Source organism: Aspergillus ibericus, assembly GCF_003184845.1.
Source record: "Aspergillus ibericus CBS 121593 unplaced genomic scaffold BO80scaffold_20, whole genome shotgun sequence".
Taxonomy (NCBI): Eukaryota; Fungi; Ascomycota; class Eurotiomycetes; order Eurotiales; family Aspergillaceae; genus Aspergillus; species Aspergillus ibericus.
Window position 1 is genome coordinate 376,725 of NW_020292118.1, and position 26,846 is coordinate 403,570.

The window sequence follows — 26,846 nt, forward strand, 5'->3', positions numbered from 1 at the left end:
TTTCTGCGGATAACAAAGCGATTAGTCAGTGTGGCCGAGTGGTTAAGGCGTCAGACTCGAAATCTGATACGTTCGCGTGCACAGGTTCGAATCCTGTCGCTGACGGATATCAATACTTTTTTATACCTACTCATTAAGCTCGGAGCAGACGGATGCCAATTATAATCTAAATCTCAAATCGATAACAATCGAAGTCAGTGTGGCCGAGTGGTTAAGGCGTCAGACTCGAAATCTGATACGTTCGCGTGCACAGGTTCGAATCCTGTCGCTGACGATTTCAATGCTTTTTTAATACCACATCAGGTACGGAGTATGCTAAGCTCAATGACTTTACGTCTGTTTTTCTTCTTCTTCCTCCTTCCCTTTTCTGTAATTTGGAAGCAGAAGGATACCTACCAGGGCTGATGGTGAGTTCTAGTACCTTAAGGTTCCTGTCTGCTGGGATTGGCACACCACTCTTCATACATTCAATTTATACCATCCAATCCTCATGTCCCTCACATGCATATCCTTTGAATGATTGTCGTAAAATACCCTTCCTCTTCCCATGGAGCTTATACACAAACGGGTATTTAACCGACCTCGGAAAAAAGAGCCCAGGATCAGACGCGAATTTGGGAAGGGACATGCAACATTAATCTAAACCTTCGGGATCCCCTCCAATCATGGCGATTGGCGCCCACGCGGAGGGCGATGGGTTCGTGGGCCCCCCCGAGGCTAAAAGTGCGACTAAGCCAGTCACCGTGAGTCCCTCTAGTCACTCCGGTCGACTTCCCCGCTTCCAGTGCCCCCGTCTAACTACAGCCAGCATGGTTCCTCCCTCCGCTAGATGCTAACCAGGGCGGACAGCTGTCTGACCACACTCCGCCGATTTTCTCTTCCGAGTGACTTTCTCCCCCCCCTGGACCACACGATAGGAGTCCTCGAGTGATACGATGGCGATTGTCTGCAGAGTCTCCCGAGATAGTACTGCTCAGTCCTCGAACCAGTAACTCGGGCGTATCTTAGGTGCCATGCGAGACTTCTCCAGCTTGTCTGTCGACGAACATTCGCCCATGAGACGCCATGTCTCCGGAGAAGAGCGATGCTGGGCAAGGTGAGATCAGACCCTGGTTTCATTCCCGGGGCAAAGGAGGGGATGCGCCATCCTAGCGTCTCGCTTGCAGGCAGGCAGATTAACTGTTACATAGAAACCGTGACCCGCCTTGAGGCCGAAGGGCCAACGAACAATGACAGCAGCAGCCATAACCGTGACACACCGCATAGCTCGACAGCAACCGGCCAGACAAAGTGCTCGATCTGCCAGAGCACCTTCAGGCGACCAGAACACTTGAAGCGTCATTTCCGAAGCCATACCAAGGAGAAGCCATTTGAGTGTGCGCAGTGTGGCCGGCACTTTTCGAGAACGTAGGTTACCTGCTTAGTCCTTAAAACTGATGCCCGAACGCTGGCGGGTTTCTTGGCACCGCCCATATATCTAGCATCCTCCCACTCTTCCTCTACCATGCAGACTGACAGGAGCGTTAGGGATACTCTTCACCGCCACGAACTCAGTCACCATAATGCTGGAATGGAAGGGGGGAAGGATCGCACGCACCGAATAACCGTCAAGACGTTCCGCGCTTGCTATAAGTGCGCCATCGCAAGGGTACGATGCAGTGGAGGCTCGCCATGTACACGTTGCGAGAACCGGTCCCTTGAGTGCCAGTATCCAACCGAGAGACGTTCGAAAGCGAAGGCCCGAAAGGAGGCCCAGGCCTCTCTTGCCAATGATGACGCATCGTACGGGCAGTCTCCCCATCCTATTCAATCTACATTGGCAAATGGCTCTGATCTGCGCCCGTCGCGGAATGGAGAACGATCAATGCCACCGCCTTTCCAATACCAGGTGACTCAATTTCAACTCCAAATGCCTGTGTCAAGTGTTTCTGGCACGGTGGCGTCCAATGTTCCAGCAACTGCTGATGGCTTCGAGCTTGGAAAGAGATCTTCGGACGAACTCAGGGGCAACGGACAAGCTTCTGCTATGGAAGAAACCTCGAGATCCGTCTTCTCATCAAGTTCGGATAGAGAGATCCAAAAGGCGCGTGGCTCTTTCCACCAATATGCTGGTGTGGGACTACAGGACACGTACTCACACGTTGCTACATCGACCGAAAAGATGGCCGAATCAGCCCATCAATCCAAGAGCTTCCATACAGCCGGAGAAGACCCTAATGGCATCGCGACAGTACGAACAGTAGAGAACCAGCAGGTACGGATGGAGCTAATGCGACCTCTGAGCCAGTCCACGCTCTCTACAATCAACTGGCTTCCCCAGAATCCACTTGATTCCAACGACCACAGTCATCCATTGAACTCCTCCTACCCAAAAGCAATTGGATCAAAGCCTCCAGATGTTTCTCTGAATCAAACGGCCTGGTTTCCATCAATTACTGATAGTAGTCCAATGGCGTCAGAGAATGTGTCTCGGACACCATCCGGGAACACCTCCCTGGGTGGTAATACCGAAAGTCCAAGTCAAATATCCCAATCGAAGTATAACAATGCCACCCAGCGCGCAGGAGATCACTTCATGGATGGAGCTGTTCCGGGATTCTCGAACTTCAGGCGGGAACGGGACGCCTGGTCAGGATTGTCCACGGTTTCTGCCGACGCTTCCATACAGCTGCAGAGAACAAATGGGCAACCTCAGTTCTTGTTCCCGATTCTCCCCGAGGCAAGAGTTCATGCCGCAAACGAGGACCAAAATGACCGTCAATATCCACTCGAGCCATCAACATACCACATGATACATAACGCGTTCGTACAGATGTGCAGCACAGACAATTTTCTATATCCAAAATTTGAATCAAACTACTTCCCCGATGCGAAGATACTGTCAAGCTTCATCTACCTCTATTTCGACAATTTCCAACCTGTCTATCCGATATTCCACCTTCCAACGTTCGACCTGAATAAATGCCACTGGCTGGTGGTGCTGACACTGTCAGCAATTGGCTGTCATTTTGCCGGTCTTCAAGAACAGAGCGAGTGTGCACCGGCATTTCACGAATTTCTCAGGCGTGCTATAACTGTCGAGGTGAGAGTTAATTCTTCCTTCTACGGGGTACCGTCATTAATCATCCAATTTCTCTAGAAAGAGAAGTGCTATGAGGACCGAGCACCCATCTGGCTTCTTCAGGCGATAACACTGAACTGCGTTGGGCTACTTTACAGTTATGACGAACGAGCTAGGGTTTCTGCGCTGAATAGTTTCGGCGATTTGATCGGTTTTGTGACCCATGAAAATCTCCTTGGTCACTCAGACAAATCGATGCCGCTCACAGGCGGGCAAATGCACGAGCAGACATGGGAGTCGTGGATTGAAGACGAGATCCGCAGACGGACCGGCTATTTTATATGGGTACGTGCTCGCCTCATACATCCGATAACTACCCGCCTAACACTAGAATAGCTTCTGGACTGCACAATAGCATACCACTTTGACAAGCGCCCTTTGCTCTCTCTTGACGATGGGCAAGCGAAGTTGCCTTCTCACGAGATTCTCTGGAAAGCACAATCCTCCGGGGCTTGGCAGGAACTTCGGGAAAGAGTTTCAGGTATCTCGCCTATTGTCTGTCACTTGACGTATAGATCTAATGGGTTGTCTTGTAGGTCAGGAAGAAGTTTCGCTCTACGATGCGGTTCTTGTTATGTACATCGAAAAGAAGCTTGTACCGGATATAGGAGAATTCAGCCAGGTTCTGCTCGTCCATGCACTATATCATCGCATGTGGGAAGTAGGCGACTACTTCCGTCGCCCTTTGTCTTTTTGGAACCCAACGTCAAAGAAACAGTCCCGGCATTCCGCAATTCCCCCGGGTTCTGTATGGCTTCCCGGGGTCCCCTCATATTCAAAGTGGCGCAACAGTGCGTGTGATTGCTTGGATATACTTCACTGGGCGGCTAGCAGCGCCGTAGCCAGGGCCGCTGGCCTTGAGCATCCTACCATCTTGCATCTCCATTCGGCACGCATAGTCCTCCTGGCCCCGTTTCGTGAAATTCGATCGCTGGCAACCTCATTAGCAAAGGAAGAGACCCGTTGGAGTGGGCGCCAGCAGACCCTTGAATGGCACTACATTTTACGCTGGGTCAAGCACGACCAGTACAAGGCCCGCTTGGCGGTTATACACGCAGGTGCAACGCTGTGGCACGCTCGCGAGTATTCGAGCCATGCATTCCATGAGTCAGTTGCCGTCTTCCTAGCAACACTAACTCTCTGGGCGTATGGCTCATGCTACGCCCCCGTATCTGACATGAACACTGGCCTTGAAACCAGACATGACATGCCAGAAAACCCGATGCGTATCCACCTGGACAGACCCTGTGATGATGAGCTGGCTCAACTTTTTGTCCGTGAAGGCCACGGAATGAAAGCGGTTCTGAGTGGCGTAGGCGACGTATGTGCCCCGCATGGACCAGAGAAGACCCTCAATGCTGGCTGCATGGCACTTACCCGCCTTTCCTCGTGGGGTATATCCCGGCGGTTCATCGCGATCCTGGCAAAACTTGCTGAGTTGGTTTCCGAACCATAAAAAGTGCTGCTACTGGAATACAAGTGATTATGAGCTATGTATATTAGTGCTTATATAGTTATGACGTGAAGCCTACATTCCCAAGCTAGAGCAAGCAAGTGATCCTTACATATACTTAATCATTTCGACTGCATCGGAAGCTGTGATGTCATGTCACATGCTCCGCTATCTTATCGGAGCTGCCGCCTAAACGCGGACTGAAGCCTACCATCACTACGACAACCAATATAACAGTCAACTCGTGGCTCTCTTCCTTCCACGACTGCAATTCCGAATGCAGAGTATGCGGACGAGCCATGGACGCAGGGACCCGTAGTCATGGAAAATCCTACAATCAAGCCTCCCAAAACGAGTCCAACCTGGACGAAAAGTAAGCCGTGCCATTCTCCCCTCTTTTGCATTGTCCTACGCGACTTCAATTCTATTAGTGTTGCACAGCGCTAGCACGCTTCGCAAATCACTTCACTATACTGACCATATTATCCGACTGCATAGATATCCCAACCGCCCTCATAACCATTCCAAAACCTTACCCTTCCACGTGCTCTTCGAGACCCTGTTCAACCCATTGAGCGATGCAAAAACCAAGCCGACGGTATCCGCCGCCTCGCGGCGAAAAGTCGGACCTCAGGGCCAATCCAACGCGAACCTCAGCTCATTTGAACGACGACGCGTCGTGATTGAGCAGTTTATCGCACGATGGAGGAAAGAAGTGGGGGACGATATTTATCCTGCCTTTCGGTTGATTCTTCCGGACAAAGATCGTGATCGGGCAATGTATGGCATTAAAGAGAAGACCATTGGGAAGATGCTTGTGAAGGTGATGAAGATTGATAAGAACTCGGAAGACGGGTTTAATCTTTTGAATTGGAAGCTTCCGGGACAGACGGATTCGTCCCGATTTAGCGGGGGGGACTTTGCGAGACGGTGCTACGATATCCTCTCCAAACGGCCTATGAGGACAGAGGTGGGGGGTATGTTGATTGAGGATGTGAATGAGAAACTGGATCAGCTTTCGAATGCATCCAAGGAGGAGCAGCAGCTGTCGATCCTGACGGAGTTTTATCGGAAGATGAATCCCGAGGAGTTGTTGTGGCTCATCCGGATTATTCTGCGGCAGATGAAAGTCGGTGCTACGGAGCGGACGCTCTTTGATGTGTGGCATCCGGATGCGGAAACTCTCTACAGCATATCGAGTAGTCTGAGGCGGGTTTGCTGGGAGCTGCATGATCCGAATATTCGACTGGAGGCTGAGAACAAGGGGATCTCGTTGATGCAGTGCTTCCAGCCGCAGCTAGCTCAGTTTCAGAGGGACTCCATGGATCGGATGATTTCCCGAATGGGGGTGACGGAGCAAGACCCTGTGTTTTGGATTGAGGAAAAGCTCGATGGCGAGCGTATGCAACTTCACATGGAGTCCGATGACTCGGTTCCGGGAGGAAAAAAGTTTTGCTTCTGGTCGAGGAAGGCAAAGGATTACACTTATCTCTATGGAAATGGGTTAGAGGACCCGAATGGTGCCTTGACTAGGCACCTCAAAGATGCCTTTGCGGATGGGGTCAAGAGCTTGATCCTGGACGGTGAAATGATCGTCTGGAATTCGGAGCAGGAAGCGTTTGAACCATTTGGTACGTTGAAGGGGGCTGCGATTGAGGCACAGAGCAACTATTTTGTGAGCAAACGCCAGCCGTTGTTTCGGATTTTTGATATACTATACCTGAATGGGCATGACTTGACGAGATACACGCTTCGGGATCGTCGAAATGCCCTGCAGAAGAGTATACACCCAGTATACCGTTGGTTCGAGATCCATCCTTACGAGGAAGCAACGGACAAGGAACAAGTAGAAGCATCGCTTCGAAAAGTCGTTGAAGAGGCCTCGGAGGGATTAGTGCTCAAGAACCCCAGATCCCCCTATCGCCTGAATGAACGACACGACGACTGGATGAAGGTGAAACCTGAGTATATGACTGAGTTTGGGGAGTCCTTGGACGTGATCGTAATTGGGGGCTACTATGGCAGTGGCCATCGTGGAGGTGCCCTTGCCAGCTTCCTATGTGGCCTAAGGGTCGACGATGCCGCCTCTTCACCAGAGGCAAAGGCTTCCAAATGCTACTCTTTCTGTAAGGTCGGAGGTGGCTTTACAGCGGCTGACTATGCGAACATTCGCCATCACACCGATGGCAAATGGATGGACTGGAACCCGAAGAAACCGCCAACGGCTTACATCGAGCTGGCAGGCGGAGATGCCCAACACGAGCGTCCCGATCAATGGATCAAGCCGGAGGATTCGGTAGTACTCTGCGTCAAGGCCTCTTCCATCTCTCCCAGTGACCAGTTTAGAGTCCCGCTGACATTGCGCTTTCCCCGGTTCCGGAGGCTACGCATGGATAAGGACTGGAAGAGTGCGCTCTCCGTACAGGAGTTTGTGGATATGCAGAAGAACGTGGAGCAGGAAAAGAAGCAGAAGGAGTTCAATGTCGAGAATTTCCGGAAGAAACGGGTGAAGAGAGCAACCAAGAAGCCATTGACGATTGCAGGGTACAGTGCTGATGCGGAAGTCAAGTATGACGGACCGTCTGGACATGTTTTCGACGGCCTCAACTTCTGTAAGTTCCCATGCCTTTTCGAATGCGTGATCTGACTGGTATAGTTATAATGACCGACTCTGGCGCCCCGTTCAAAAAGTCAAAGGCGGAATTGGAGCAGCTGGTGAAATCCAATGGGGGCAAGTTATACCAGACCAACAATGCAGCTCCCAACACAATCTGCATTGCGGACAGAAGTATGCACGCCATTTGCAGCCAGATGTAGCCACTAACATGCTACAGGGACTGTGAAAGCAGCCTCGCTGCAAAAGAAGGGCGACATGAGCATCGTCCGACCAATTTGGATTCTCGACTGTGTGCGGCAGAATGAGATCGACGCGGGTCTTCCAGACATGCTTCTACCTCTAGAGCCTAGGTGAGATGCCTTATCCTGGAGCTAGATTAACTGCTAACCATCCAGGCATATGTTTTTCACCACACCTGAGAAGGAAGCGGAGGTAGCGACCAGCATTGATCAGTTCGATGACAGCTATGCCCGCGATGTCACCAAGGAGGAGCTGAGTGCTGTATGTCCCCCAAGTTCTGTTTCAGCCGTGCAACTAACCGCTACTAGTTACTGGAGAAGATGTGCAAAGACAACAAGGTCGATTCGTCCCGGGCCCCCGAAGCCAGACTTAGGGACGTTGTCCAAGAGAAAGTGGATGCGGGATGGGAGCTTCCATGCGGGTGGCTGTTCCAAAACCTAACGCTCTTCTTTCCCACGCGGACTGAGCAAGGCGTGGATTCCGAGGAGCCCGAGCCCGCTGGCCAAGGCTATCGGCTTCCTTTGGCCCGCAACAAGGCCCGATTCGCAGGCGCTAGCGTTGTCGATACCGCGACGGACTCGTCCATCACCCATGTGGTGGTGGATTCGGACCCCCCATCTTCAGCAATCCGCTCATTACGGAAAACCTGGTCTGCCCAGGCGAGCCAGAAGATCCCTCATATCGTCACGGTTGAGTGGATCGAGGAGAGCTGGAAGCAACGGACGCTCCTGGACGAAGAGAGTAAGTGAGCAGACGGGATTGTCTGATGCCGGGGCTAATTGGACTCTAGGGTTTCATCCTGCTTGACGGGGCATCGGGTATACACGCATCGACGGTGCAACCTTGAGTGATTAGCATGGCGGACATTTCTTCTCCGTCCGTTGTGATACCCTGATGCTGGCGCACATGCTCTGATCATTCGTCCTGATGTGTCTCCTGTTTATACTCGTATACCCCACACATCAGACGATCAACGAAGTTGACCCTTTGAATTCTGAAAGAGGATATCTGCAGTGTAGCACGAACAGCGCTTATCTCTGACTCACGACCACCGGAGAAACCACCTGTAGCCCGAACCCAGTCTGTATGCTACCCCCACGGGTCTGTACATATCGTGCGACCAATAGGCAGCTCAGGGAATCCGAATAGGTCTTATCTCCAGCCAGTCCGGGTTCAGGCTGGATGACGTCTCGTGGTCGGCGGCCGTAATTTACCGGTACGATACGTACCACGATTGCAGCATGCCAGCATGCTTGGAACCCTAAACATACAACCTGGTAGACTCCTGCTTGATACCTGCACTAGAATTAGGAAGTAGAATCTGTTTCTAGATTCGTAGATGATAGATTCAGCCACACCACGACTTTATTTACAAGAAATTAGTAGCAAATCCATAACGAACAAGAAATTAAAACATTAGATTTCCCCAAACAACCACAATCGGCGGTCGAATTGGCACTCATTTGCAGTTTCTTACATCATGACAAATAAAAACAATCACCTTGAATGTGCAAATGGCAAGGTGGCCGAGTGGTTATGGCGTTGGTTTTAGGTATTACCAATACACCAATTCGAAAGAGCGCGGGTTCGAGTCCCGTCCTTGTCAAGACTTTTTGGTCCTTTTTGCTGGAGTAGGGGGTAGATGGATATAGCGGCGGCAAGATGATAGATACTGACATCATCTGCGCATCATTCATCGTCTATCAGTTATCGATCAGAGATAACTCTATCAGTCTCTGATAATACATAGTATCCATACGGAGTACTAGTGATAGATATTGATCTAAACATACACCCAAGAATAGATACTACAAACACCCAACGCATCACCATCCCACCCAGTCTCCTACCAGCTGTCCGTCAGACCCCCTACTTAGGTAGATACATACACACTGCACATGTCACCGTGGCTGAGACCTGAACCCTTTGAGCGATGCATCCAATTGGACAGAGATAAGAATTCCTGCACGGTGTCATCCTTCATCCTCCAGCAGCCAGCCAGCCATCATGGATGGATGAAACCAAGAAACGAGGTGATGATCACGACCAACCAACCAGCTGAGGTGTATTACCTCCCTCCCTCCCTTCAAACCTACCTTGTTCTAGATATGGATTGGATATACCAATCCTCATACGGATACTTAATATACTATGAATTAAACTCAATACCATTCATACATACATACATACATACCATACCCGTAACACCTTATACTATACTATACCCCGTACTATACTCTAACATGACAGACACTTAAACTCTATCCTACTTATTTAGAATTCCCCTACCCGCGTCTTGTGCGTCATCACTGGGGAAATTCGGGAATGATTCGCTGCGTAGGTTTGGGGTTCCGTGGGGTGATGCCAATAGATGGGATTGTTTTATTGTTGTTTGGGTTTGAAATCGGATCTGGTTTGGTTGTATACTTGGTTGTTGTTGTTGGGTGGTGGGGGGAAGGGGGGGATTTGGGGTAGTATGACGCTGTGTTGGTCTAGATAATATGATAATTGAATAAAGGGTATAGAAGGATAGGGTATAGGCAATGCAACAGGACATGCATGTCATGATAAATGAATCCAGTGCGGCTGGCATCGGGTCAGGGGTGTAGGCTGCCTAGATTAGGCTGTTGGCTGTAAGCTGTAGACACTAGGCAGGCTGTAGGGTAGGGGTTGGATGCTCGCGTGAGACAAACACAGCACACAGCAGGCAGGTTGGCAGCCTGAGGTAGTAAGTCGGGTTGGTCGTCATACATACATAGTACTCCTACTCCCATCCATCCATCCAACGCAAGTATCTATTTCCTCGGAATCAAAAATGAATAATTAAGTCATCTAACACTTCATCCCCCCGACCAATAAACCAACCAATAACATCAAACAATTGTTAATTCCCATTATCCATCGAAACAACATATTCACAATAACGACACTAAATTCCTCATTCTCTACAGTATACACACAATTAACTCCATCATGAGTGCACTAACGGAACAATTCCGAGATACTAAGTAAATACATAGGTAATGGAATCGAGTACAAGACTTACCCTGTTGGGAAGGTCGTTCCTATCTAACTGGAACGGGTAGGTTGATAAGGAACTACTACCCTTACTATGACTGGATAGACTCTAGTATCAGCACTAGTTGGATTCGGTTAGATGGAGATGTCTGCAGTCTGCAGTCTGCGGGTAGGGTAGCCCTGTAGGCTGCCATGGACTAGTGTAGATACTATGGATGGATCTAGGACGGTAACTTCCGTGAGGTGGCCGAGTTAGTCTCCCGGGAGGCAGTTGGCTAGGGTATGATGATACTGGTTATCTACTATCCACGCGTCAGCGATGGGTTGTTATGGGGTATATTCTACGCAAGTGAGGCTTAAGGTATAGTGTAGTAATAATCCAATTGATGATGACCCCAACGCCTCGCTATGTCCCTACCTGTAGGGATCGCGCCCGCTACCTATGCTTGTATGTACAGAAAATGATAAGCGCTGCAACGAGTGTTGAAACAATGAAACGAATGTGAGCCGACGCACGGTCGATATCTACAGACTGCTCACAGACACCCCCACCCATCGGGAGGGAACCGCATTCTCATCCTCATCTTCATAATATTCGTACCGCATGTATCGCCCTTGACTTCCTTTCCGTGGAGGCAGCCAGATCCGCGCCCGCGTCGGAATGTCGTCCCGCAGCTTGCCGCTACGGCGCATGTTCATCTCCAGCACCACCATCCGCAGGAAATCGCTGTTCTCCCGAGGCTCGCGCTGGCGTGACATCGGCGGGATCTCGGGGTCGAACGGCAGCAGCTGTTTGTCTCGGCCTTCGGAGCGTGCCAGGTGGAACCCGCTCCTGCGACTGCCGCGCCTACCCGAGCGATGGTACGTTTGCATTTGCACGGAGACCGGGCAGTTGTGGGTGTCCAGCGGCTCGTGTGGGTATTCCTGATAAGCGTACATCTCCGCCGGCGAAACCGTAATGGGGTTCAGGTACCGCCGGAGTGCGGGCGAGGGTGGTTCGTTCATCGGCGGAGGCCGTCGGTCGTCCGTCATCTCCGGTGTAATCGTGAAAAGGGAGCGGGTCAAAAAATCGTCCGGCTGGACGGAAGGCGTCGCAAAGGCTGAGACACTCTGCGCAGCCGATTTGATGGCTCGCAACGAAGCCGTTAAGTTAGACTTGAAGGTGGATCCAAGGCGTGGGAGCGTTCGAGATGGAGTCGGGGTCTTCGGGCTGAAACCGGACAAGGTGGCTTGGCCGACGGATTCCTCCTCCGTGTCCGACGTTTCTGTGTCGAGTAAGGGGTGATCAAAGATGCAGTTCTCGCACGGAGATTGGCGCTGGAACTTTCTCTCCAACGGACTCCGGTGGCTGGACGGCGTAGACGGGGCAGGAAGACTACACGGAGAATCGAAGTCGCGGTCCAATGACGGGGTCGACGCAACCGACAAGGAGCAAGCAGAGAACGACGGGGCCTCGCTGTCACAGTCACTGCCAACCGTAGACCGGTCCAGCTCCTCCGGAGGACTCAAGAGTAGGTCGAGGGTAGTGTTGCCAGTGCTATCCACCAGATTATCGCCCACTCCGTCCATCAACAGTTTGCTGAAATCCTGCACATGGTTTCCGCGCGGCAGTTTCTTCCGGTTGCGAGACTCTCGGACACTCCAGTTACGGCGCGGCACGGGGATCGCAGTGGCCTCCAGAATGGACGCAATGGAACTGGGCACGGGCCGGTCAGCCAACGTGGCCGACGACGACCTGTGAGACACCGTTCTGGACTTCTTCGGCGTGTTTGGACCCTTAATCGCCGTCTGAGAAAGCACGGATGTCACCCGGGGAGCCCGCTTCGGAGGGATAATCACCGGACTGGTGTGCATGGACGGCGGAGAAGTCTCGGAGGGGAGTTCGAGGCCCGAGAGGTCCTGGCTGTTGAGAAGATCCAGGGAGGATTTAGTGACGGGGATCTTCTCCCCATGCTGGCGGAGGGAGGATTTCGGCGCAGAAGGCACGGAACTGAAAAGGAAGGCTCTTGGGACCATCATTTTCACAGCTGAAGCTCACAGCACGATTGTTTTTGTTTAAATTCAGTAAGGCGTTCTAAGCCCGACGAGGCACTGGAATCGAGTGTCTGAGCGAGATACATGGATGGGGGGAAGGACAGGAGGACGAGAGTAGAGGGAGGGAAACGTCTCGTGGGCGATTCCCCGGTGGAGGTGTTTCTGATAGATATAGTCTTGTAAATCCGAGTAGTAGATCGGCTAAGCACCACAGTCCACACACTTCACACTTGCTGTGTTGGCACTGGCTGAGACCCAGCCGAGCGGAAGGACGCCAAATGCGGAATACGGCCGGGTCCGTATGCAGGCACGCGACTCGCAGGGACGCAAGATGGAGATGAAGATGGTGATGAAGGTGGAGAGGGGATGGCACAGTCAACCGGAAGCGGGATCGATGAGGTCGACGACAAAGGAAGGGGAAGAAGAGAGTTTCCAAGGAGGAGCAGAGGAGGAGGGATAAGAGAGAGACAAGAGAGTACGAAGGGTGGTCAGCCAAGCGGCAAAGAAATGATCTCAACCAGGAATCCAGACAAGGCAGATAACGGGGAAACATACGGCGGAGTACTGTTGTGTATGTACTGGTAAAGGTGGATGACGGTTTGTCCGTAACATCGGGTCCCAGCGGAGCCCCCTAGACCGAAAAGGTAATATTGATCGCATAACAGAAAGGTGCCGGCGCCTGACCGCATCGGACAGCATTAGCGCCCTCGTCGTCTGCAGTCCCCCCAAACGGTTTAGCCCCTCGCTGGGCTTCAGTGAGGCGGCCGCCCGTCGGCTGCCCCCAATGCGGTTGGTTTCAGGCGGTAAGGGCGGGTGCCGACTCCCGGAACACTCCCGTACACCGCAGCAGCCTGCCCAACGCCCGTCGTGTCACCTGAACCGTCCTAGCGCCGTAATGACCCTGTACCACGGTAACTTCTGGAACTGCCAGCGTCCCCAATGCTGTCCCCCAGGGGAGCCCAGAATGCCCCCGTCCCCACTAAAGAATGTTCCATCTTACCGAATGTTACGTACTACTCACGGTCACACCGTAACTTGCGTCGTTGCAATTATAATGACCGATTAGCATCCGGAAGGCTATCTACGGAAGACTGTATAGGTGGACTGCACAGTATATTGGGGGGGAGGGGATGGGTCGGACTTTGTCTGCCCAACCACAACACCAACCACCCTGTTAATCTTCGTGGTGTTCATCGTCTACTGGTGGGCTTCGGAAGAAGACCCTTCCTACGGAGTACTCATCCCGTGCTCGAGATGGTTTACCTCCCGTCGTTGAATCCGCCGGATATGACCAAAGTACGTGTGACGACGGAGTAATCTCATTGTGCTGGAGAGGACAGAGTACAGGCCACCCTGTGCCTGCAGATTTTACCCGCCGGCAATTAATAATCCAGGATCGTCCAGTCGATCGGCGAGACTTGGCGCCGAGAAATTCATAAATATGGGATTCTGGATGCTTGCGGAGGCCGTGCCTCAGATGCACGCACACAGCCCGGAAGTGGAAGGCCAGGGCTTCTCTCTTTTGGGGACCACCGTTGGGCCAAGAGCCCCCTGCGAAGAAGCGGTAAAGGGGGCAGGGAGTGAGGTTGTGTTGATGGTATAGAGCCAACCAATGATAATACAACCGATTTGGTTACTCGTTGAGTGGTAATTCGAGGAGTGAGATGACTAATGCGTATTCTGTTGTTGATGGTGTTTGCTCCTGTTTCATATCAATATACGGAGTAATGAAAATATTTACAATTATGTTGCTTGAGATTTTGAGGGCCAGCACACCTTGTGAAGAGTCGAAACTGATGCCATGCAATGAACCTCGAGGAATCCAGATTCTCTGTCATCGGCCAAGTATGCATGAACCTCCCTGAATGATATGGTGGCCACGGTGCCTGGCTATTTCAGCCTTGAGTACGGAGTACAAAGTACGTCAGTAGCAACCATCGGAATGAATCAAATCTGTCTACTTTGTAGACAGACAACATTCATCTAGATTCTCGTATCAAGTGCAAGTAGAGGTTCTCAGTTTCGACGGGTCAGGCCCGAGAATCCCTGACACTAGATCTGCTCTCATACTGAACTTCCAAGCTACCAAATTCTTCCAATTTCTTAGTATTGTGTATGCTATTTTAAATTTGAAAGTGGTTATGGTATCGGGAACTTTTAGAGAATTATCTTTTATTTTCTTGACTCCGTAAATGGTTAGGGATCACGGGCAATTGATCACGTGCGAATCCATCGAGTCTCAGCTCATGTGATTGACTCCGCCGGTTTCAGAAAATCTCTGATACTGGTCGAGTTGATTTGCCAGCTCCGGTCTGAAGGGACGTGAAGGTTTTCTGACCCAGTTGGAGCTGTATGCCATACAATTACGGAGTACTATCGACACCGTATGTGCTCTGTAGATGGTCCTAGACGTAGTAAGTTCCGTTCCGGTGAAGCATTAGTCAGCTCCGACCTTATCATCGGGCTGACGACTTCAAATCAGAGTCGGGCGATCGTCGCGATGCCGTTCAATTTGCACCACAGGCTATCTCGATTGTCCAATCACCCCACCCATAGCTGACGACCTTATCATCGGCTTTCCATGCCACTTCCCTCCCTCGTGCCCATACGAGCTCTCTGCCTTTCCCACCAGGGTGGTTGTCGCCTCCACTTGCGGGTCATCTCAGCAATCCATATCTGCACGTCGCGGGGTAGTCTGATCCTTTTGGTTCGATCTGCTTGATCTGTGAGTCGCTTGGCATGGGGTCTCCCCTCCCTCGTCATCCCCGTCATCCCCGATGGCGCACCTCCCATCTATAAACCCGACTAGCTCCTCCTGCGATATCGCCAATAGTCCCGTCCTAGCTCTGCGCACTTGCCTAACTAATGCCTCTGCCACGCCTTCAGATTCGTCCGTTCCCTGTCGAGCTTATGCCGGCACATCCCATCCGTGCCCCCCCTCCACCTCTCTTGTGCAGGGGCCTCCAGGGTTTCCTTTCCAGCAATTCGTTCCGATCTTCCCACCCTTGAGAAGCATGCTCCGCCCTGTCCTGACGTTTCTTCCGAACACTCCTGGGTGGTCCTGACAGCGATGGACGACATTTCCGCGGAGAAGTCGCAACAGATGGACGCCACGCCAGCACCACCAAGACCACGAGGGAAAGCTTCGGCTAGATCTCAAGGAGCGAGCACAGACAACGGTCAGGTCTCTAAAAGGCGCTGTGTCAGCACCGCCTGTATCGCCTGCCGCCGAAGGAAGTCCAAGGTACGACCGGTGTTGGATGCCGTACATGCTCACTGTAGCTGATGTGCTGGTCCAGTGCGATGGGAATCTACCGAGTTGCGCAGCTTGTTCATCTGTCTACCATACCGCTTGTATGTGGTTGTGTCCCCCGCATTGGCCAACAAAAAGGCTCACCGTACCTCAGGTGTCTACGACCCAAATTCCGACCATCGCAGAAAGGGCGTCTATAAAAAGGATACCGACACGCTAAGGACCAAAAATACAACTTTGTTGACGCTGATCCAGGCCCTGTTGAACTATGAAGAGGAGGACGCCTTCGATTTGGTGCGCCAGATCCGGTCCTGTGATAATCTTGAAGATGTCGCACAATCGATTCTCGACCAAGGGAGAGGTTCCACAACGGCTCCCGAGGACACAGCAGCTAGCGGGGATGAGGCGCTGATGCAGGCTGACCAGTTCGAGTCGGAGCTGGCAGGAAAAATGAGCGAGCTTTTGTTGGACGGTTCCCGAAAGTTCATCGGTGGCACATCGAACCTCATTTTCTTGCCGCCCGGGGCAGAACTGAACGAGTTCAATTCAACACATCCGTTGGATCAGGGACATGATTACTCCGTCACTGAGTGGACGAGAGTCACCAGCGACGAAAGGCTGATCAGCCATCTGATGACCATGTATTTCACATGGCACTACCCTTTTTTCACGACTCTTTCTAAAGACCTGTTCTACCGAGACTATATCCGCGGCGTACCCAGCCAATACTGCTCGACCTTGCTGGTCAATGCGATGCTGGCGTTGGGATGTCACTTCAGCAGTTGGGAAGGAGCTCGGGAGGACCCGCGGAACTCTGCAACAGCTGGTGACCACTTCTTCAAAGAAGCCAAGAGATTGTTCTTCGAGAACGATGAACATGCAAACGCCAAGCTGTGTACTGTACAGGCTCTGGCTCTGCTCTCTGTTCGCGAGGCGGGTTGCGGTCGCGAAAGCAAGGGCTGGGTTTATAGTGGAATGAGCTTTCGAATGGCTTTCGACTTGGGCTTGAACTTCGACTCCACCAGCCTTGGGGCCCGCAATCTCGGAGAAGAGGAGGTGGATGCACGCCGGATTACTTTCTGGGGCTGTTTTCTGTTCGACAAGTATGTGTGATGACTTTCCATCAAGAATGGTATAGAGCTAACCAATGCAGGTGCTGGTCGAACTATCTGGGTCGCCAGCCCCAGCTGACAACATCTAGCGTTAGCGTACCAAAGGTGGATATCTTGCCCAACGAGGAAGCTGAATTGTGGTCTCCGTACATGGACACTGGAGTCGGCCGGGAACATACGCAGCCTTCGCGGATCCGAGCAATTGCTTCCCAGATCTTCCGGCTGTGCGAAATAAACGGCGATCTGCTTGTGTTCTTCTACGATCCCACCCCCAAGGACAAGCCCCCGAGCAAACAGGCGGAACTCAAGAAACTCAGTGAGATTCACACCAGACTTGAAGCTTGGAAGAAGGATCTGCCAAGGGAGCTCAGACCACAAGAGGGACAGCTTCCTCAGGCACTTCTAATGCAGTAAGTTAGACTATGGCCCTAATCCGGAGAAGAATATGACTAACGGCTTTGAAGCATGTTCTACCAGCTTCTCCTCATCCACCTCTATCGACCGTTCCTGAAATACACCAAGTCTAACTCGCCACTTCCTCAGCATGTTTCTCCCCGTAAGCTGTGCACACAGGCTGCCTCTGCAATTTCCAAGTTGCTCAGGATGTACAAACGCACCTATGGCTTCAAACAGATCTGTAACGTTGCGGTCTACATGGCTCACACTGCACTGACTGTCCATCTCCTCAACCTGCCGGAGAAGAACGCTCAGAGGGATGTCATTCATGGTCTCCGGCATCTCGAGGAAATGGGAGAGAGCTGGCTCTGCGCACGGCGTACGCTCAGGATTCTGGAAATCTCGGCCAACAAGTGGCATGTCGAATTGCCTGGGGAAGCCACAGCCACCTTCGAACAAACCCACGCCAAATGGGGATCATGGGGCTCGTGGGATCAAGCGATATCGCCACCACCCTCTGAAGGGTCACCACCGGCTCCAACCCTTCAATATCCGGTTGCCGATCCGACCAGTGGCCCTTTTGCACCAGCAGAGCGACGGGTTGCTCCAAGTGAACATGGCGGACCTGTGCCACCCGCATCGATTGGGTCGATGGGTCTCTCGCATACCACAGGAGCCCCAATACCCGCTTCGATATCAGCCATGCGTGCAGCGCAGCGGTCTTTGAACGCCCAGCTGGCGCAAGGTGGCGCCCGGCTTCCTGAGCCAACGTATCTGAGGCCCGTAACCAATGCCTTTAGTCAATACCAGCCGGTTGCGGTTGCTCAGCAAGATGTCTGGTATAGTCCGGATGAGGAGCAGATCCGCGCGTTCACCACGGGGCAGACCATTCCTGCCACGACGACAACTTCGTCTCCCATGACGCCCTTCGATGGCTCTGAGAACCTCGTAGAAGAGAGCCAAGACTGGTGGTCTCGTGAATCGAGCGCCTTGACCTTCGGGATAGATAACTGGGTGCCAGGATGGAACCCTGCTATGCCGGGGAGAGAACCCGACGTGCGTTTTGGAAGCACTTACGCCAATGTTGGGCAGACATCGGGAGCGGAGAACAGTGCTCGACCGGCCCAAGCAATGAGGTTTGGTGCTGGGGCCCCTCCCAGCACCGCTAAACCCGAGCCCCATCCGAATAACCCTGCCTACAGCGCCGTGCGATTTCCGGGAGAATTCAACGGATGATCGGCAGCACTGCTGGCTGCCCCAACTCGCACCACGTCGCGCTTTTGACCCCAATCATGATGCTACGATAAGATGGCACGACTGCCTGGGCTAATGTTTAGCCTTGTACTCTTTTCTCGCCTGTGGGCATTGGGATCTGTCCCGGATGACAACTGTAATGCTGGCCTGCGGTTCTCATTCAGGGTTCCTCCCGCCTCTGCTATAGACTAAGGTGATCTCTTTTCGGGCTATTCACTAGATTTCTATACCATGCATATATGGGGTTAGGTGACCCCTGCAAAATCATTTTCAGAAGGCATAGCCATCAAGTGTAGATCGTCGACTCCATCTCTCATGTGCTAAAGCCCGAGTTACCACCAACTCAACCTACCAGACGAAGTAAGACAGCCAACTTCGATGCCCAACATCAGCCAAATCGAACCTGAAACATACCAAATATATTTAATCATATAATGTAAATGGTAAACAAACATGTCATGATTGATACAAAGTGTAAGAAAACAAACCCCAAGTCCACACACAACGTACGTCATTTCACTTGCTTGAGAGGAAAGAAAGAAAACAACGAAAAAAGAAAATAAGAAAGAGGGCGAAAAAAAAAGGAAAAGGATAAAAATAGGATTTGTCACGTTGCGTTGTATGATCATCAACCGAGTCGAGGCGAAGTCCCTGAAACAAAAGAACAAAGAAAGAAACAAAACAAAGAAAAAAAAAAAAAGAGATGAAGTAGAATTGGACGACAGAACTACACAGATCTAGAAAGAGAAAGAAGAAAAGGAAGAAGAAAATCGAAAGAAAAGCGAAGAAGTGATGAGAAGACGCAAGTCATGTTCATGCACAGGCCGGCCTATATAACTAGCAAATGCGGATGCGGGACAGGATGAGATGGGCTGAGATGGGATCAGATCGGATCGGATAAAATAGGAGACGCAGATACAGACATAGATGCAGCCGTGGACAGACAAAATAGTAGACAGGAAATGAGGAGTGCTATGCATCGTCGTGGCTCATATGGTATCACTGGGTGGTATGTTAGTACGTGCGTCGTCGGTAAGTGTCAATGGAAATACGCACCAGGAAATAATCAGCAACAGGCTTCTTCGCGGGCATGCCTCTGGTATCCTGCGCAGCGGCCTCAAACACCCGGTAGCGTCTTCCGGGACTCCGCACGGCCGGCCTATTGGGTCCCAGGAGGCCGTTACTTCGTCCGTAGTCGCCGTTGCTTCTGGCGACGGTGCCTCCGTTGCTGGTGTCTTCGCCTAATTCCAGGATGGCGGCGACGTTCCCGCATCGGTAGCAGTAGTTCGGCGCGGACCAGACCGTGACGATCCCCCCGTCGAACATTTCCTTGTACCCCTCCATGACGAGCTGATGCGCGCGCGCGACCAAGGATAGGTCGTTGCGGTAGTTGAATCGTTTGACGATGTCCCCGCCAAAGAGGAACCCCGCGCCGCGGGGGCTGAGACCCCAGCCGTCGATCTCGTCCGGGTCCGACCACAGTAGATCGCACATCGCGCCCTCGTGCGGCACTTCCTGTTTTCGGTCGATGAGCCGGATCTTGTCCACCGTATCGATGACCGGGGAGAGTCCACCGTGGACGCAGAGCACGGCTCCGGTGCGGCTGGAGAGACTGCCGCCCGAGTCGCCGGACGCGCCCGTCCCTGCTGCTCCGGGCCTGATGGGTGCCTGATTGGGGGTGGTGGAAATGTCGCGTGGCGGGGAGATGGCTCGGGTGTCTGTGGATGCGCTGGATGATTGCGGTCGGGAACGGTAGGAGTTCATCGTGACCTCGCCTTTGGAGTTGAGGATCTCTATCTCGAGTGCGTCATCGATCGGCATAGAAGATTGTGTGGTATCCACGGGGCCGGAGGGCTCCAGCTCTGAGCTGGCTCCCAAGACCAGAGCCCCGAGCGCGAGGTAATCGAACACCTCGCAGCAGTATCGCCACACGTTGGCGCTGCCGTACTTGCGGATGCACTCATCGTAGAAGCCGTAGACGGTGGTGATCTGACGCGACTCGTGGTTGCCACGGATCAGAGTGATGCGATCGGGGTATCGGACTTTCAAACACAGAAGGAGGAGGAAGGATTCGAGGGAGTAGAATCCGCGGTCGACGAAATCGCCCATGAAGAGGTAGTTGGTGTCGGGGACGTCGCCACCCACGCGGAACAGTTCCATCAGGTCGTGAAACTGGCCATGGATGTCGCCGCAGATGGTGACGGGGGCGTCGACGTTGACCACATTGCCTTCTTCAATCAGGAGCTCGCGCGCCTTGTAGCAGAGTTCGCGGACCTGGGCTTCGGGTATCAAGCGGCAGGCGCGTAATTGCGCGATCGCCCTACGCGACAAAGAAAGGAAGGTCAGTTATCTGGAATATGGGGGGTGGGGGCGGCTGGAGAGAAGAGGGAGGTCGCATGTAAGGGTACCTGTCAAGGTCGCTCATGATGCTCGAGCGCAAAGGAGGTGATCGGAATGAACAGCTGGGTGGGAGGCTGGAGCAACGAGGAGGAGGGAGAGGTGGGTCCTGACGGCAGAAGAATGGAGGAGGCAATCGAGTCAGTGCAGGCGGGAGTGGCGCCGGAAGGATGACAAAGAGAGACCGCTAAGTGCGCAGAAACAGAACGCTCATTTTCTCATCAGATGGAGTGCTCGATCAAACCCGAGCAGGACCGGGCCAGGTGGGGAGGGTGGAGGGAGAGAGGCAGAGGCGAGCGGCGGTGATGGCAAGCTGGGCTGCTGGAGAGGCTTTTGCAACTCGCCGTGCTCCCGCGCTGGCCAATCACCGTCCTCAAAGATTAGATTAGATCTGATCGCCAAGACTAGGCCGAATCCATCCAGTCCGGGAAATGAAATGCCTGGATGCCTGCCTGCCTGTCTCTCCAGGTCCCTCGCCTGCTACCCCATCTCTTCTCCCCTCCCTGGCTCCCCCAGCGGTCGCTCTCTGGTCCCCGCTATCCATTGGTGAGGCCATGCCGTCCTTTGGGCCGACTCTCTCGCACCTGGGTTAATTGCTTTGGTAGGTTGATTCTTTCTGGACCCTGGTTCCCTCGCTCTGACTGACCGTGGTCCCCGCCTAGTGAACGTCTTATCGTCACCGTCACCTCCCGCTCCTGACCAATCCCTCCAATTGTTCACATTTCCATCCATCATGCCGCCACATCTACACCCCCGGTCCCGTTCCACATCCTCCCTCTTCGCTGGGACACTCCTTGCGTCGTTGGTCGTTGTCGGTCTTCCGCACGTCTTTCCCTGTCCTGCCCCGCGTCGCACATTCGCCGATTCCGAGATGACCATGTCGGCAGATGGACAGCCCATCCAGAGAATTCGGAGACGGCGTCGGAAGGAGGACGAAACGCTTAGTCCAGACGGCCATGCGCTTGTCCGAGCCCAGCCCACTGCCGATGAAGAGGTGTCTACGTTCCTACAATTAGAAGAGGAGGCACAAAGACTGGCCAAGGTAGGCCACGAGTGCCCTGTTCCCAAGCCCCGAGGGGTTCTTGGTGAGCTGTTGGGCTTTGTGAATCGTGGGGAAGCCCCGACACCCACCACGACACAGTCCCAACCGGTGGGGGAGAGTCGGTAATCGACATTGTGGCATACGGAAAGTCTCAAGCAAAGTACTGGAGACAAGGAAATACTGAATGAATGTGAATTATACCATGAAGCAAGCCATTGAAGCACGGTGGCTTCGACTGAGGTTGGCTTCGGATCTTGTCGGCCGGGCAGAAAATCAACCCACGGCAGCAAATATACCCCTCTTTGTATCGATAGTGTACCTACGACTACTGCCGGAAGGAGTTACTATACAGTTACGCATATGCGAGTGAATACAAGTCCCGATTGATGTACAATCCCCCTCCTCTCATGGTGAACCCACGCGTTCTGCAGATTCGAAGACTGGGCCGCGCGGTGTGCGAGCGCTAATCCCAAACGGGGCAGCTCTCATTGGCTCTCCGGCAGAAAGAGGCCACCCGACACAATGTACATTGTAGTAGTAGACAACCACCACCTTCACGATGGATTGGAAGCACCAAATTCGCGATCTGTGCGTAAATTCCACACACACAAAATGGATCGCGCCACTCCTGGTCCTCGGCGACGCCTTTCTTTGCGCGCTGATCATCTGGAAAGTGCCGTGTAAGGCTAGCTCCTACACTTTGCGACACCACGAACTAACCCCGTTGGACGTTGCTCACAGACACCGAGATTGACTGGACTACATATATGCAACAAATCTCACTATATCTATCAGGAGAGCGCGACTACACTCAGATCAAAGGATCCACGGGACCGCTCGTCTATCCAGCTGGCCATGTGTACAGCTATACGTTTCTCTACCATCTCACCGATGAGGGGCGCGATATTCTTCTCGGACAGATCCTCTTCGCTGTACTCTACTTGATCACGCTTGTGGTGGTGCTGGCTTGTTATAGACAGTCAGGGGCTCCGCCGTATCTGCTTCCCCTGCTGGTCCTTTCCAAGAGACTGCATAGCGTTTATGTCTTGCGGCTGTTCAACGATGGTCTGGCGGCGCTGGCTATGTGGGTTGCGATTCTGCTCTTTCAGAACCGGCAATGGAGTGCTGGTGTCGCTGTTTGGTCGTTGGGTGTTGCGGTTAAGATGACTCTGTTGCTTCTTGGCCCGGCTATTGCTGTGGTCACGGTGCTTAGCCTGTCTCTTTTGCCCAGCATTCGGCTTGCTGTTCGGGCGGTGCTTATCCAGGTGGGTTTACATATCTCCTGCTGGCGCTTCAATGGGAAATGCCTAGGGATTAGACTAATGTGAATGCAGGTGCTACTCGCGATGCCATTCTTACAAAACAACCCTGCAGGATATCTCTCGCGGGCGTTCGAGCTAACCAGACAGTTCATGTTCAAATGGACGGTCAATTGGAGATTTGTTGGTGAAGAAGTATTTCTATCCAAGAAGTTCTCCTTGGCACTGCTGGCGATACACCTTGTCCTGCTGGCCGCTTTTGCTGTCACTGGTGGTTGGCTGAGACCCTCCGGATCTAGCCTGCCCGTGTTCATCAAGAATCTGCTGGTGGGCCAAGATCGCACGGTATCCCTCTCCAAACCCTACATCATGACCGTGATGTTATCATCGCTTGCAGTCGGCTTGTTGTGCGCAAGGTCCCTTCATTATCAATTCTTCGCCTATCTGTCCTGGGCCACTCCGTTCCTCCTCTGGCGCGCGGGATTCCACCCTGTTCTACTGTACCTCATATGGGCATTGCAAGAGTGGGCTTGGAACGTCTTTCCCAGCACCAACCTCAGTTCCATGGTTGTTGTCATCTCACTGGCCGCCCAGACTTTCGGCGTCCTTGCGAATGGTGCCAGCGCTTTTGATACCGTGCGTTTGAAAGATAGCGGTAAAGAGCATACTCAATAGAAGTGGCCAGCCTCTTGATACCAGGCTGTTGCAGGTGCATTTATAGTCACGACTGGTCTCGTATCCATGGGACACAATGAGAAGCCGAGATGTAGGACGACACCATCAGACTGCGATCGACTGACACCCATGCGCTGATGGTCTTCGATAATCGCGAAGACCCGATCATGCGTCTGACTCGTCCGACGAAGGCATCTTGCCCACATTGGACTCATCCTCCTCGTCCGAGTCGTCCGCGACGACAACGGCTTGCTTAGCGAATTCCTTCGGCCTGCAATAGGATTAGTAGTCGTCCCAGCACCCACATTGAGGTCCCTCACCAGAATGGGGCTTTGCGCCACGCCTTCTCATCCCGCACGATATTGACGATCTCGCCCTTGAGCTTGTTGTCGCGGCCCTCGAGGGCGTTGGTGTCGACGACCACGTAGGAACCCCGCTTGATCCAGATAGTCGAACGAAAACGGGACGGGAGCTCCACCAGAACGGTTTCTTTCGAGGGCAGTTCGACCGAGTAGATGTTGTTCCCGGTAGCCTTGATGGCCCGCACGATCAGGTGGCCCTGAGGCAGCTCATCAGGCGGGATCATAGTCTCTTCCGCCGTAGCGAGGACCTTGCGCCGAGGAGGACCCATTATTATGTGCACACGAGGAAGGTTTTGGTATCCTGCGTAGCTTTAACGGGGATGCAGAAGTCGGAGAGTTGCGCGAAGCCTGGAATCCACAAGAAATCGAGAAGAAATTCGGGCGGCAGAAAATCCCCGGGTGGAGAGACCGGTGGGGCCCACTTGCGGTTTGTCTTCCAAGTTCCAACTTCCTCCCGTTGCTTCGCTCTCCCCGCTTCCATCAAGTAGTGGTCAATTGGACTAGATACCATCCGCGCTTCTCCCCAAACAATCATGGTCGTGATGATTCAAGTCCGGATTTCGCCAGAGGCCACTGGCGTCTCATTCCCGACCTCTCTCAACAGGTTGGTGAGACCCCACTCGGACAAAGAGCCCATGATCCAGGTCAGGTGAAGAGATAGAAGGGCGGTGATTCACTTTCGGACAAGCTGGGAGTTGACTGCGCTCTCCCTCGTATCATGAATCAGGATTCCAGCTGCAAACCAGGTCTGCGCACCGACATTTCCCGTCAGAGCATATTAATGACGCCTTGGCCTCGTGTTCTGGACCGTTCTTCCGGCACTGTCAGTGGATTTGTCATATCGTCAAACCTGCGTGTGCCTGATTGGCTTTCGGAATCCAAACCCCATGTATTTTCACCAATTTGCGGGGCACGCGGGGAGATATCCGGCTGAAGCCAGACCGCTACGGTTAAAATCCCTGTCCCTGTTCCCTGGGAATTGTCCCTGGTATCCCTGGGCCGGATGGGTTGTTCCCCAGAGCCTCAGATATATGGCGTACAACCCCCCAAGCATGGCCCTTCATTGAACAGTTTTCTTCAAAAATGTTGTTCTCAACCCTAGGGGCTCTATTCGACGTTCAGAGTCCGCCGCCGATCACAAGCCCTGCTGCGGTGCTGCGCAAGGATAAGCAAGGGATTGTCCATGCCCCTCCAGGCCATGAGCTCGGCGACCTCCAGCAAGGACGCAGCCAGTCGACTGCCGACGCCTCCCCTCAATCAGCCACTGATGTGCAGACACCGGTGACGCCCGGCAAGTTAGAGAGACATCCCACTTCGCCTGGGGAAGAACCCGTGGACTCAGTTCCCGCTATCCATAGTGCACCGCGCACTAAATGGCGGCTGTTGAGTGCTTGCTTCATGAACTTTGCCAATGGGCTGAACGATAGCGCCCCGGGAGCCCTAATCCCTTACATGGAAACAGACTACAAGATTGGCTATGCTGTCGTGTCGCTGATTTTCGTGACAAATGCGCTGGGGTTTATTCTTGCTGCACCGTTGACTCATGCTCTGGAAATGAGACTCGGCCGTTCGAGGACTTATTCTGTTTCTATGGGCCTGTTGGCGGCTGTATATGTGATCATCATCTGCAAGCCGCCGTTCCCTGCAGTGGTGGCCAGTTTCTTTCTCTTAGGCCTGGGCATGGCTATCAACCTGGCCTTAAACAATGTCTTTTGTGCGAATCTTGTGAACAGTACTACAGCTTTAGGCGGCCTTGCTGGTGCTTATGGAATCGGTGGGATCATAGGACCGCTTGTCGCAACTGCTTTGGCATCCCATGGTGTTCGATGGTCCTACTACTACAGCATCAACCTGGCCATGGCGCTAATAAACATGGCGTTTGCCGCTTGGTCATTCCAGAAATATGAGAAGGATCATCCGGTACAGTTGCTGACGGCTCTTCACCGCACCGCTTCCCATCAGACGCATCAACCAGGCAGAACACACATCCTTAAGCAATCATTGAAGAGTCGGTCCACCCTACTTGGTGCTCTATTCATCTTCGCATACCAAGGAGCGGAAGTGTCAATCTCCGGCTGGGTTGTATCGTTTCTGACCACTTATCGGCACGGAGACCCCTCGCATGTTGGGTATGTCAGTGCAGGGTTTTGGGCCGGCATTACTGTTGGACGGTTCCTACTTTCCCATCCCGCCCATCTTGTCGGCGAGAAACTTGCTGTCACTTTACTGGTGCTCGGATCAGTCGCCTTTCAGCTCATGACCTGGCTCATTCCCAACATCATCGGGGACGCCGTCGCTGTCGCTGTAGTGGGTTTGCTGCTGGGACCGGTGTATCCTTGCGCCACCGCCGTGTTCAGTAAGCTCCTGCCGCGCTCGATGCAGATGTCCAGTCTGAGCATTATCAGTGCAATGGGAAGCAGTGGGGGAGCCGTATCGCCATTCTTCACTGGGTTGCTGGCTCAAAGTGTGGGGACGTACGTCTTACATCCGATATGCATCGGATTGTACGGTGTGATGCTTGTCGGGTGGCTATCTCTTCCTCGTATTTCGAAGAGATCCGAGTAGATCGGTCTGCCGGGCTGCAAGGTGTACTGGCATTTGTCATATGGTGCA

The 26,846-nt window shown here is 52.9% G+C and overlaps 9 protein-coding genes and 3 non-coding genes across 12 annotated transcripts; 9 read left to right on the top strand and 3 right to left on the bottom strand.

The window, feature by feature from the left end:
• Nucleotides 1-24: 24 nt before the first annotated feature.
• BO80DRAFT_t157 lies at nt 25-105 on the top strand. The gene has a single exon. It is a non-coding gene; the product is annotated as a tRNA-Ser (tRNA).
• An 88-nt stretch (nt 106-193) lies between these two features.
• Nucleotides 194-274, top strand: BO80DRAFT_t158. Its single transcript has one exon. It is a non-coding gene; the product is annotated as a tRNA-Ser (tRNA).
• Nucleotides 275-774: 500 nt separating this feature from the next.
• Nucleotides 775-4,644, top strand: BO80DRAFT_382324 (putative C2H2 transcription factor). Its single transcript, XM_025716888.1, has 6 exons — nt 775-1,096; nt 1,191-1,407; nt 1,528-3,082; nt 3,140-3,406; nt 3,458-3,602; nt 3,658-4,644. Exons 1-6 carry the CDS (start codon nt 1,066-1,068, stop codon nt 4,575-4,577), a joined length of 3,135 nt encoding a protein of 1,044 aa, XP_025575222.1. The 5' UTR covers nt 775-1,065; the 3' UTR covers nt 4,578-4,644.
• Nucleotides 4,645-4,799: 155 nt separating this feature from the next.
• Nucleotides 4,800-8,593, top strand: BO80DRAFT_425290 (DNA ligase (ATP) DNL4). Its single transcript, XM_025719487.1, has 7 exons — nt 4,800-4,947; nt 5,073-7,186; nt 7,231-7,362; nt 7,409-7,541; nt 7,587-7,692; nt 7,740-8,172; nt 8,222-8,593. Exons 1-7 carry the CDS (start codon nt 4,874-4,876, stop codon nt 8,236-8,238), a joined length of 3,009 nt encoding a protein of 1,002 aa, XP_025575223.1. The 5' UTR covers nt 4,800-4,873; the 3' UTR covers nt 8,239-8,593.
• A 354-nt stretch (nt 8,594-8,947) lies between these two features.
• Nucleotides 8,948-9,037, top strand: BO80DRAFT_t159. Its single transcript has one exon. It is a non-coding gene; the product is annotated as a tRNA-Leu (tRNA).
• Nucleotides 9,038-10,402: 1,365 nt separating this feature from the next.
• BO80DRAFT_434967 (uncharacterized protein) lies at nt 10,403-12,468 on the bottom strand (the record flags this gene model as incomplete). Its single annotated transcript, XM_025720894.1, has 5 exons — nt 10,403-10,435; nt 10,478-10,504; nt 10,543-10,547; nt 10,868-10,889; nt 10,990-12,468. The coding sequence occupies 5 exons, from the start codon at nt 12,466-12,468 to the stop codon at nt 10,403-10,405; spliced, it is 1,566 nt and encodes a 521-aa protein (XP_025575224.1).
• A 3,085-nt stretch (nt 12,469-15,553) lies between these two features.
• BO80DRAFT_356036 (putative C6 transcription factor (NirA)) lies at nt 15,554-18,480 on the top strand (the record flags this gene model as incomplete). The annotated part of the gene is made up of 7 exons (XM_025715775.1): nt 15,554-15,727; nt 15,783-15,837; nt 15,891-16,839; nt 16,890-17,010; nt 17,062-17,258; nt 17,313-17,815; nt 17,957-18,480. The coding sequence occupies 7 exons, from the start codon at nt 15,554-15,556 to the stop codon at nt 18,478-18,480; spliced, it is 2,523 nt and encodes an 840-aa protein (XP_025575225.1).
• A 1,032-nt stretch (nt 18,481-19,512) lies between these two features.
• BO80DRAFT_445214 (serine/threonine-protein phosphatase) lies at nt 19,513-20,923 on the bottom strand (the record flags this gene model as incomplete). The annotated part of the gene is made up of 2 exons (XM_025721480.1): nt 19,513-20,818; nt 20,907-20,923. The coding sequence occupies 2 exons, from the start codon at nt 20,921-20,923 to the stop codon at nt 19,513-19,515; spliced, it is 1,323 nt and encodes a 440-aa protein (XP_025575226.1).
• A 435-nt stretch (nt 20,924-21,358) lies between these two features.
• Nucleotides 21,359-22,329, top strand: BO80DRAFT_493778 (uncharacterized protein). Its single transcript, XM_025723839.1, has 2 exons — nt 21,359-21,496; nt 21,558-22,329. The coding sequence occupies exon 2, from the start codon at nt 21,629-21,631 to the stop codon at nt 22,061-22,063; it is 435 nt and encodes a 144-aa protein (XP_025575227.1). The 5' UTR covers nt 21,359-21,496; nt 21,558-21,628; the 3' UTR covers nt 22,064-22,329.
• A 69-nt stretch (nt 22,330-22,398) lies between these two features.
• Nucleotides 22,399-24,152, top strand: alg3 (dolichyl-P-Man:Man(5)GlcNAc(2)-PP-dolichol alpha-1,3-mannosyltransferase). The gene is made up of 3 exons (XM_025724899.1): nt 22,399-22,617; nt 22,679-23,202; nt 23,272-24,152. Exons 1-3 carry the CDS (start codon nt 22,497-22,499, stop codon nt 23,869-23,871), a joined length of 1,245 nt encoding a protein of 414 aa, XP_025575228.1. The 5' UTR covers nt 22,399-22,496; the 3' UTR covers nt 23,872-24,152.
• On the bottom strand, nt 23,954-24,909 carry BO80DRAFT_89878 (putative eukaryotic translation initiation factor eIF1a-like protein). The gene is made up of 2 exons (XM_025724900.1): nt 24,192-24,909; nt 23,954-24,142 (listed from the first exon to the last, which is right to left on the bottom strand). Exons 1-2 carry the CDS (start codon nt 24,500-24,502, stop codon nt 24,037-24,039), a joined length of 417 nt encoding a protein of 138 aa, XP_025575229.1. The 5' UTR covers nt 24,503-24,909; the 3' UTR covers nt 23,954-24,036.
• A 407-nt stretch (nt 24,910-25,316) lies between these two features.
• On the top strand, nt 25,317-26,798 carry BO80DRAFT_356186 (putative MFS efflux transporter; the record flags this gene model as incomplete). Its single annotated transcript, XM_025715782.1, has 2 exons — nt 25,317-25,528; nt 25,592-26,798. The coding sequence occupies 2 exons, from the start codon at nt 25,317-25,319 to the stop codon at nt 26,796-26,798; spliced, it is 1,419 nt and encodes a 472-aa protein (XP_025575230.1).
• Nucleotides 26,799-26,846: the final 48 nt, after the last annotated feature.

What these genes read in the sequence shown, in the direction of transcription:
- BO80DRAFT_382324 (XM_025716888.1), top strand. Translation starts at nt 1,066, where the DNA reads ATGTCTCCGGAGAAGAGCGATGCTGGGCAAG. An exon ending in GGCGTGCTATAACTGTCGAG is followed by an intron (nt 3,083 to 3,139) that starts GTGAGAGTTAAT and finishes CAATTTCTCTAG; the next exon opens with AAAGAGAAGTGCTATGAGGA. An exon ending in ACTTCGGGAAAGAGTTTCAG is followed by an intron (nt 3,603 to 3,657) that starts GTATCTCGCCTA and finishes GTTGTCTTGTAG; the next exon opens with GTCAGGAAGAAGTTTCGCTC.
- BO80DRAFT_425290 (XM_025719487.1), top strand. Translation starts at nt 4,874, where the DNA reads ATGGACGCAGGGACCCGTAGTCATGGAAAATCCTACAATCAAGCCTCC. An exon ending in AATCTGCATTGCGGACAGAA is followed by an intron (nt 7,363 to 7,408) that starts GTATGCACGCCA and finishes AACATGCTACAG; the next exon opens with GGACTGTGAAAGCAGCCTCG. An exon ending in CTTCTACCTCTAGAGCCTAG is followed by an intron (nt 7,542 to 7,586) that starts GTGAGATGCCTT and finishes CTAACCATCCAG; the next exon opens with GCATATGTTTTTCACCACAC.
- BO80DRAFT_493778 (XM_025723839.1), top strand. Translation starts at nt 21,629, where the DNA reads ATGCCGCCACATCTACACCCCCGGTCCCGTTCCACATCCTCCCTCTTC.
- alg3 (XM_025724899.1), top strand. Translation starts at nt 22,497, where the DNA reads ATGGATTGGAAGCACCAAATTCGCGATCTGTGCGTAAATTCCACACAC. An exon ending in GATCATCTGGAAAGTGCCGT is followed by an intron (nt 22,618 to 22,678) that starts GTAAGGCTAGCT and finishes CGTTGCTCACAG; the next exon opens with ACACCGAGATTGACTGGACT. An exon ending in TTCGGGCGGTGCTTATCCAG is followed by an intron (nt 23,203 to 23,271) that starts GTGGGTTTACAT and finishes ATGTGAATGCAG; the next exon opens with GTGCTACTCGCGATGCCATT.
- BO80DRAFT_89878 (XM_025724900.1), bottom strand. Translation starts at nt 24,502, where the DNA reads ATGGGTCCTCCTCGGCGCAAGGTCCTCGCTACGGCGGAAGAGACTATG. An exon ending in TGGCGCAAAGCCCCATTCTG is followed by an intron (nt 24,143 to 24,191) that starts GTGAGGGACCTC and finishes ATCCTATTGCAG; the next exon opens with GCCGAAGGAATTCGCTAAGC.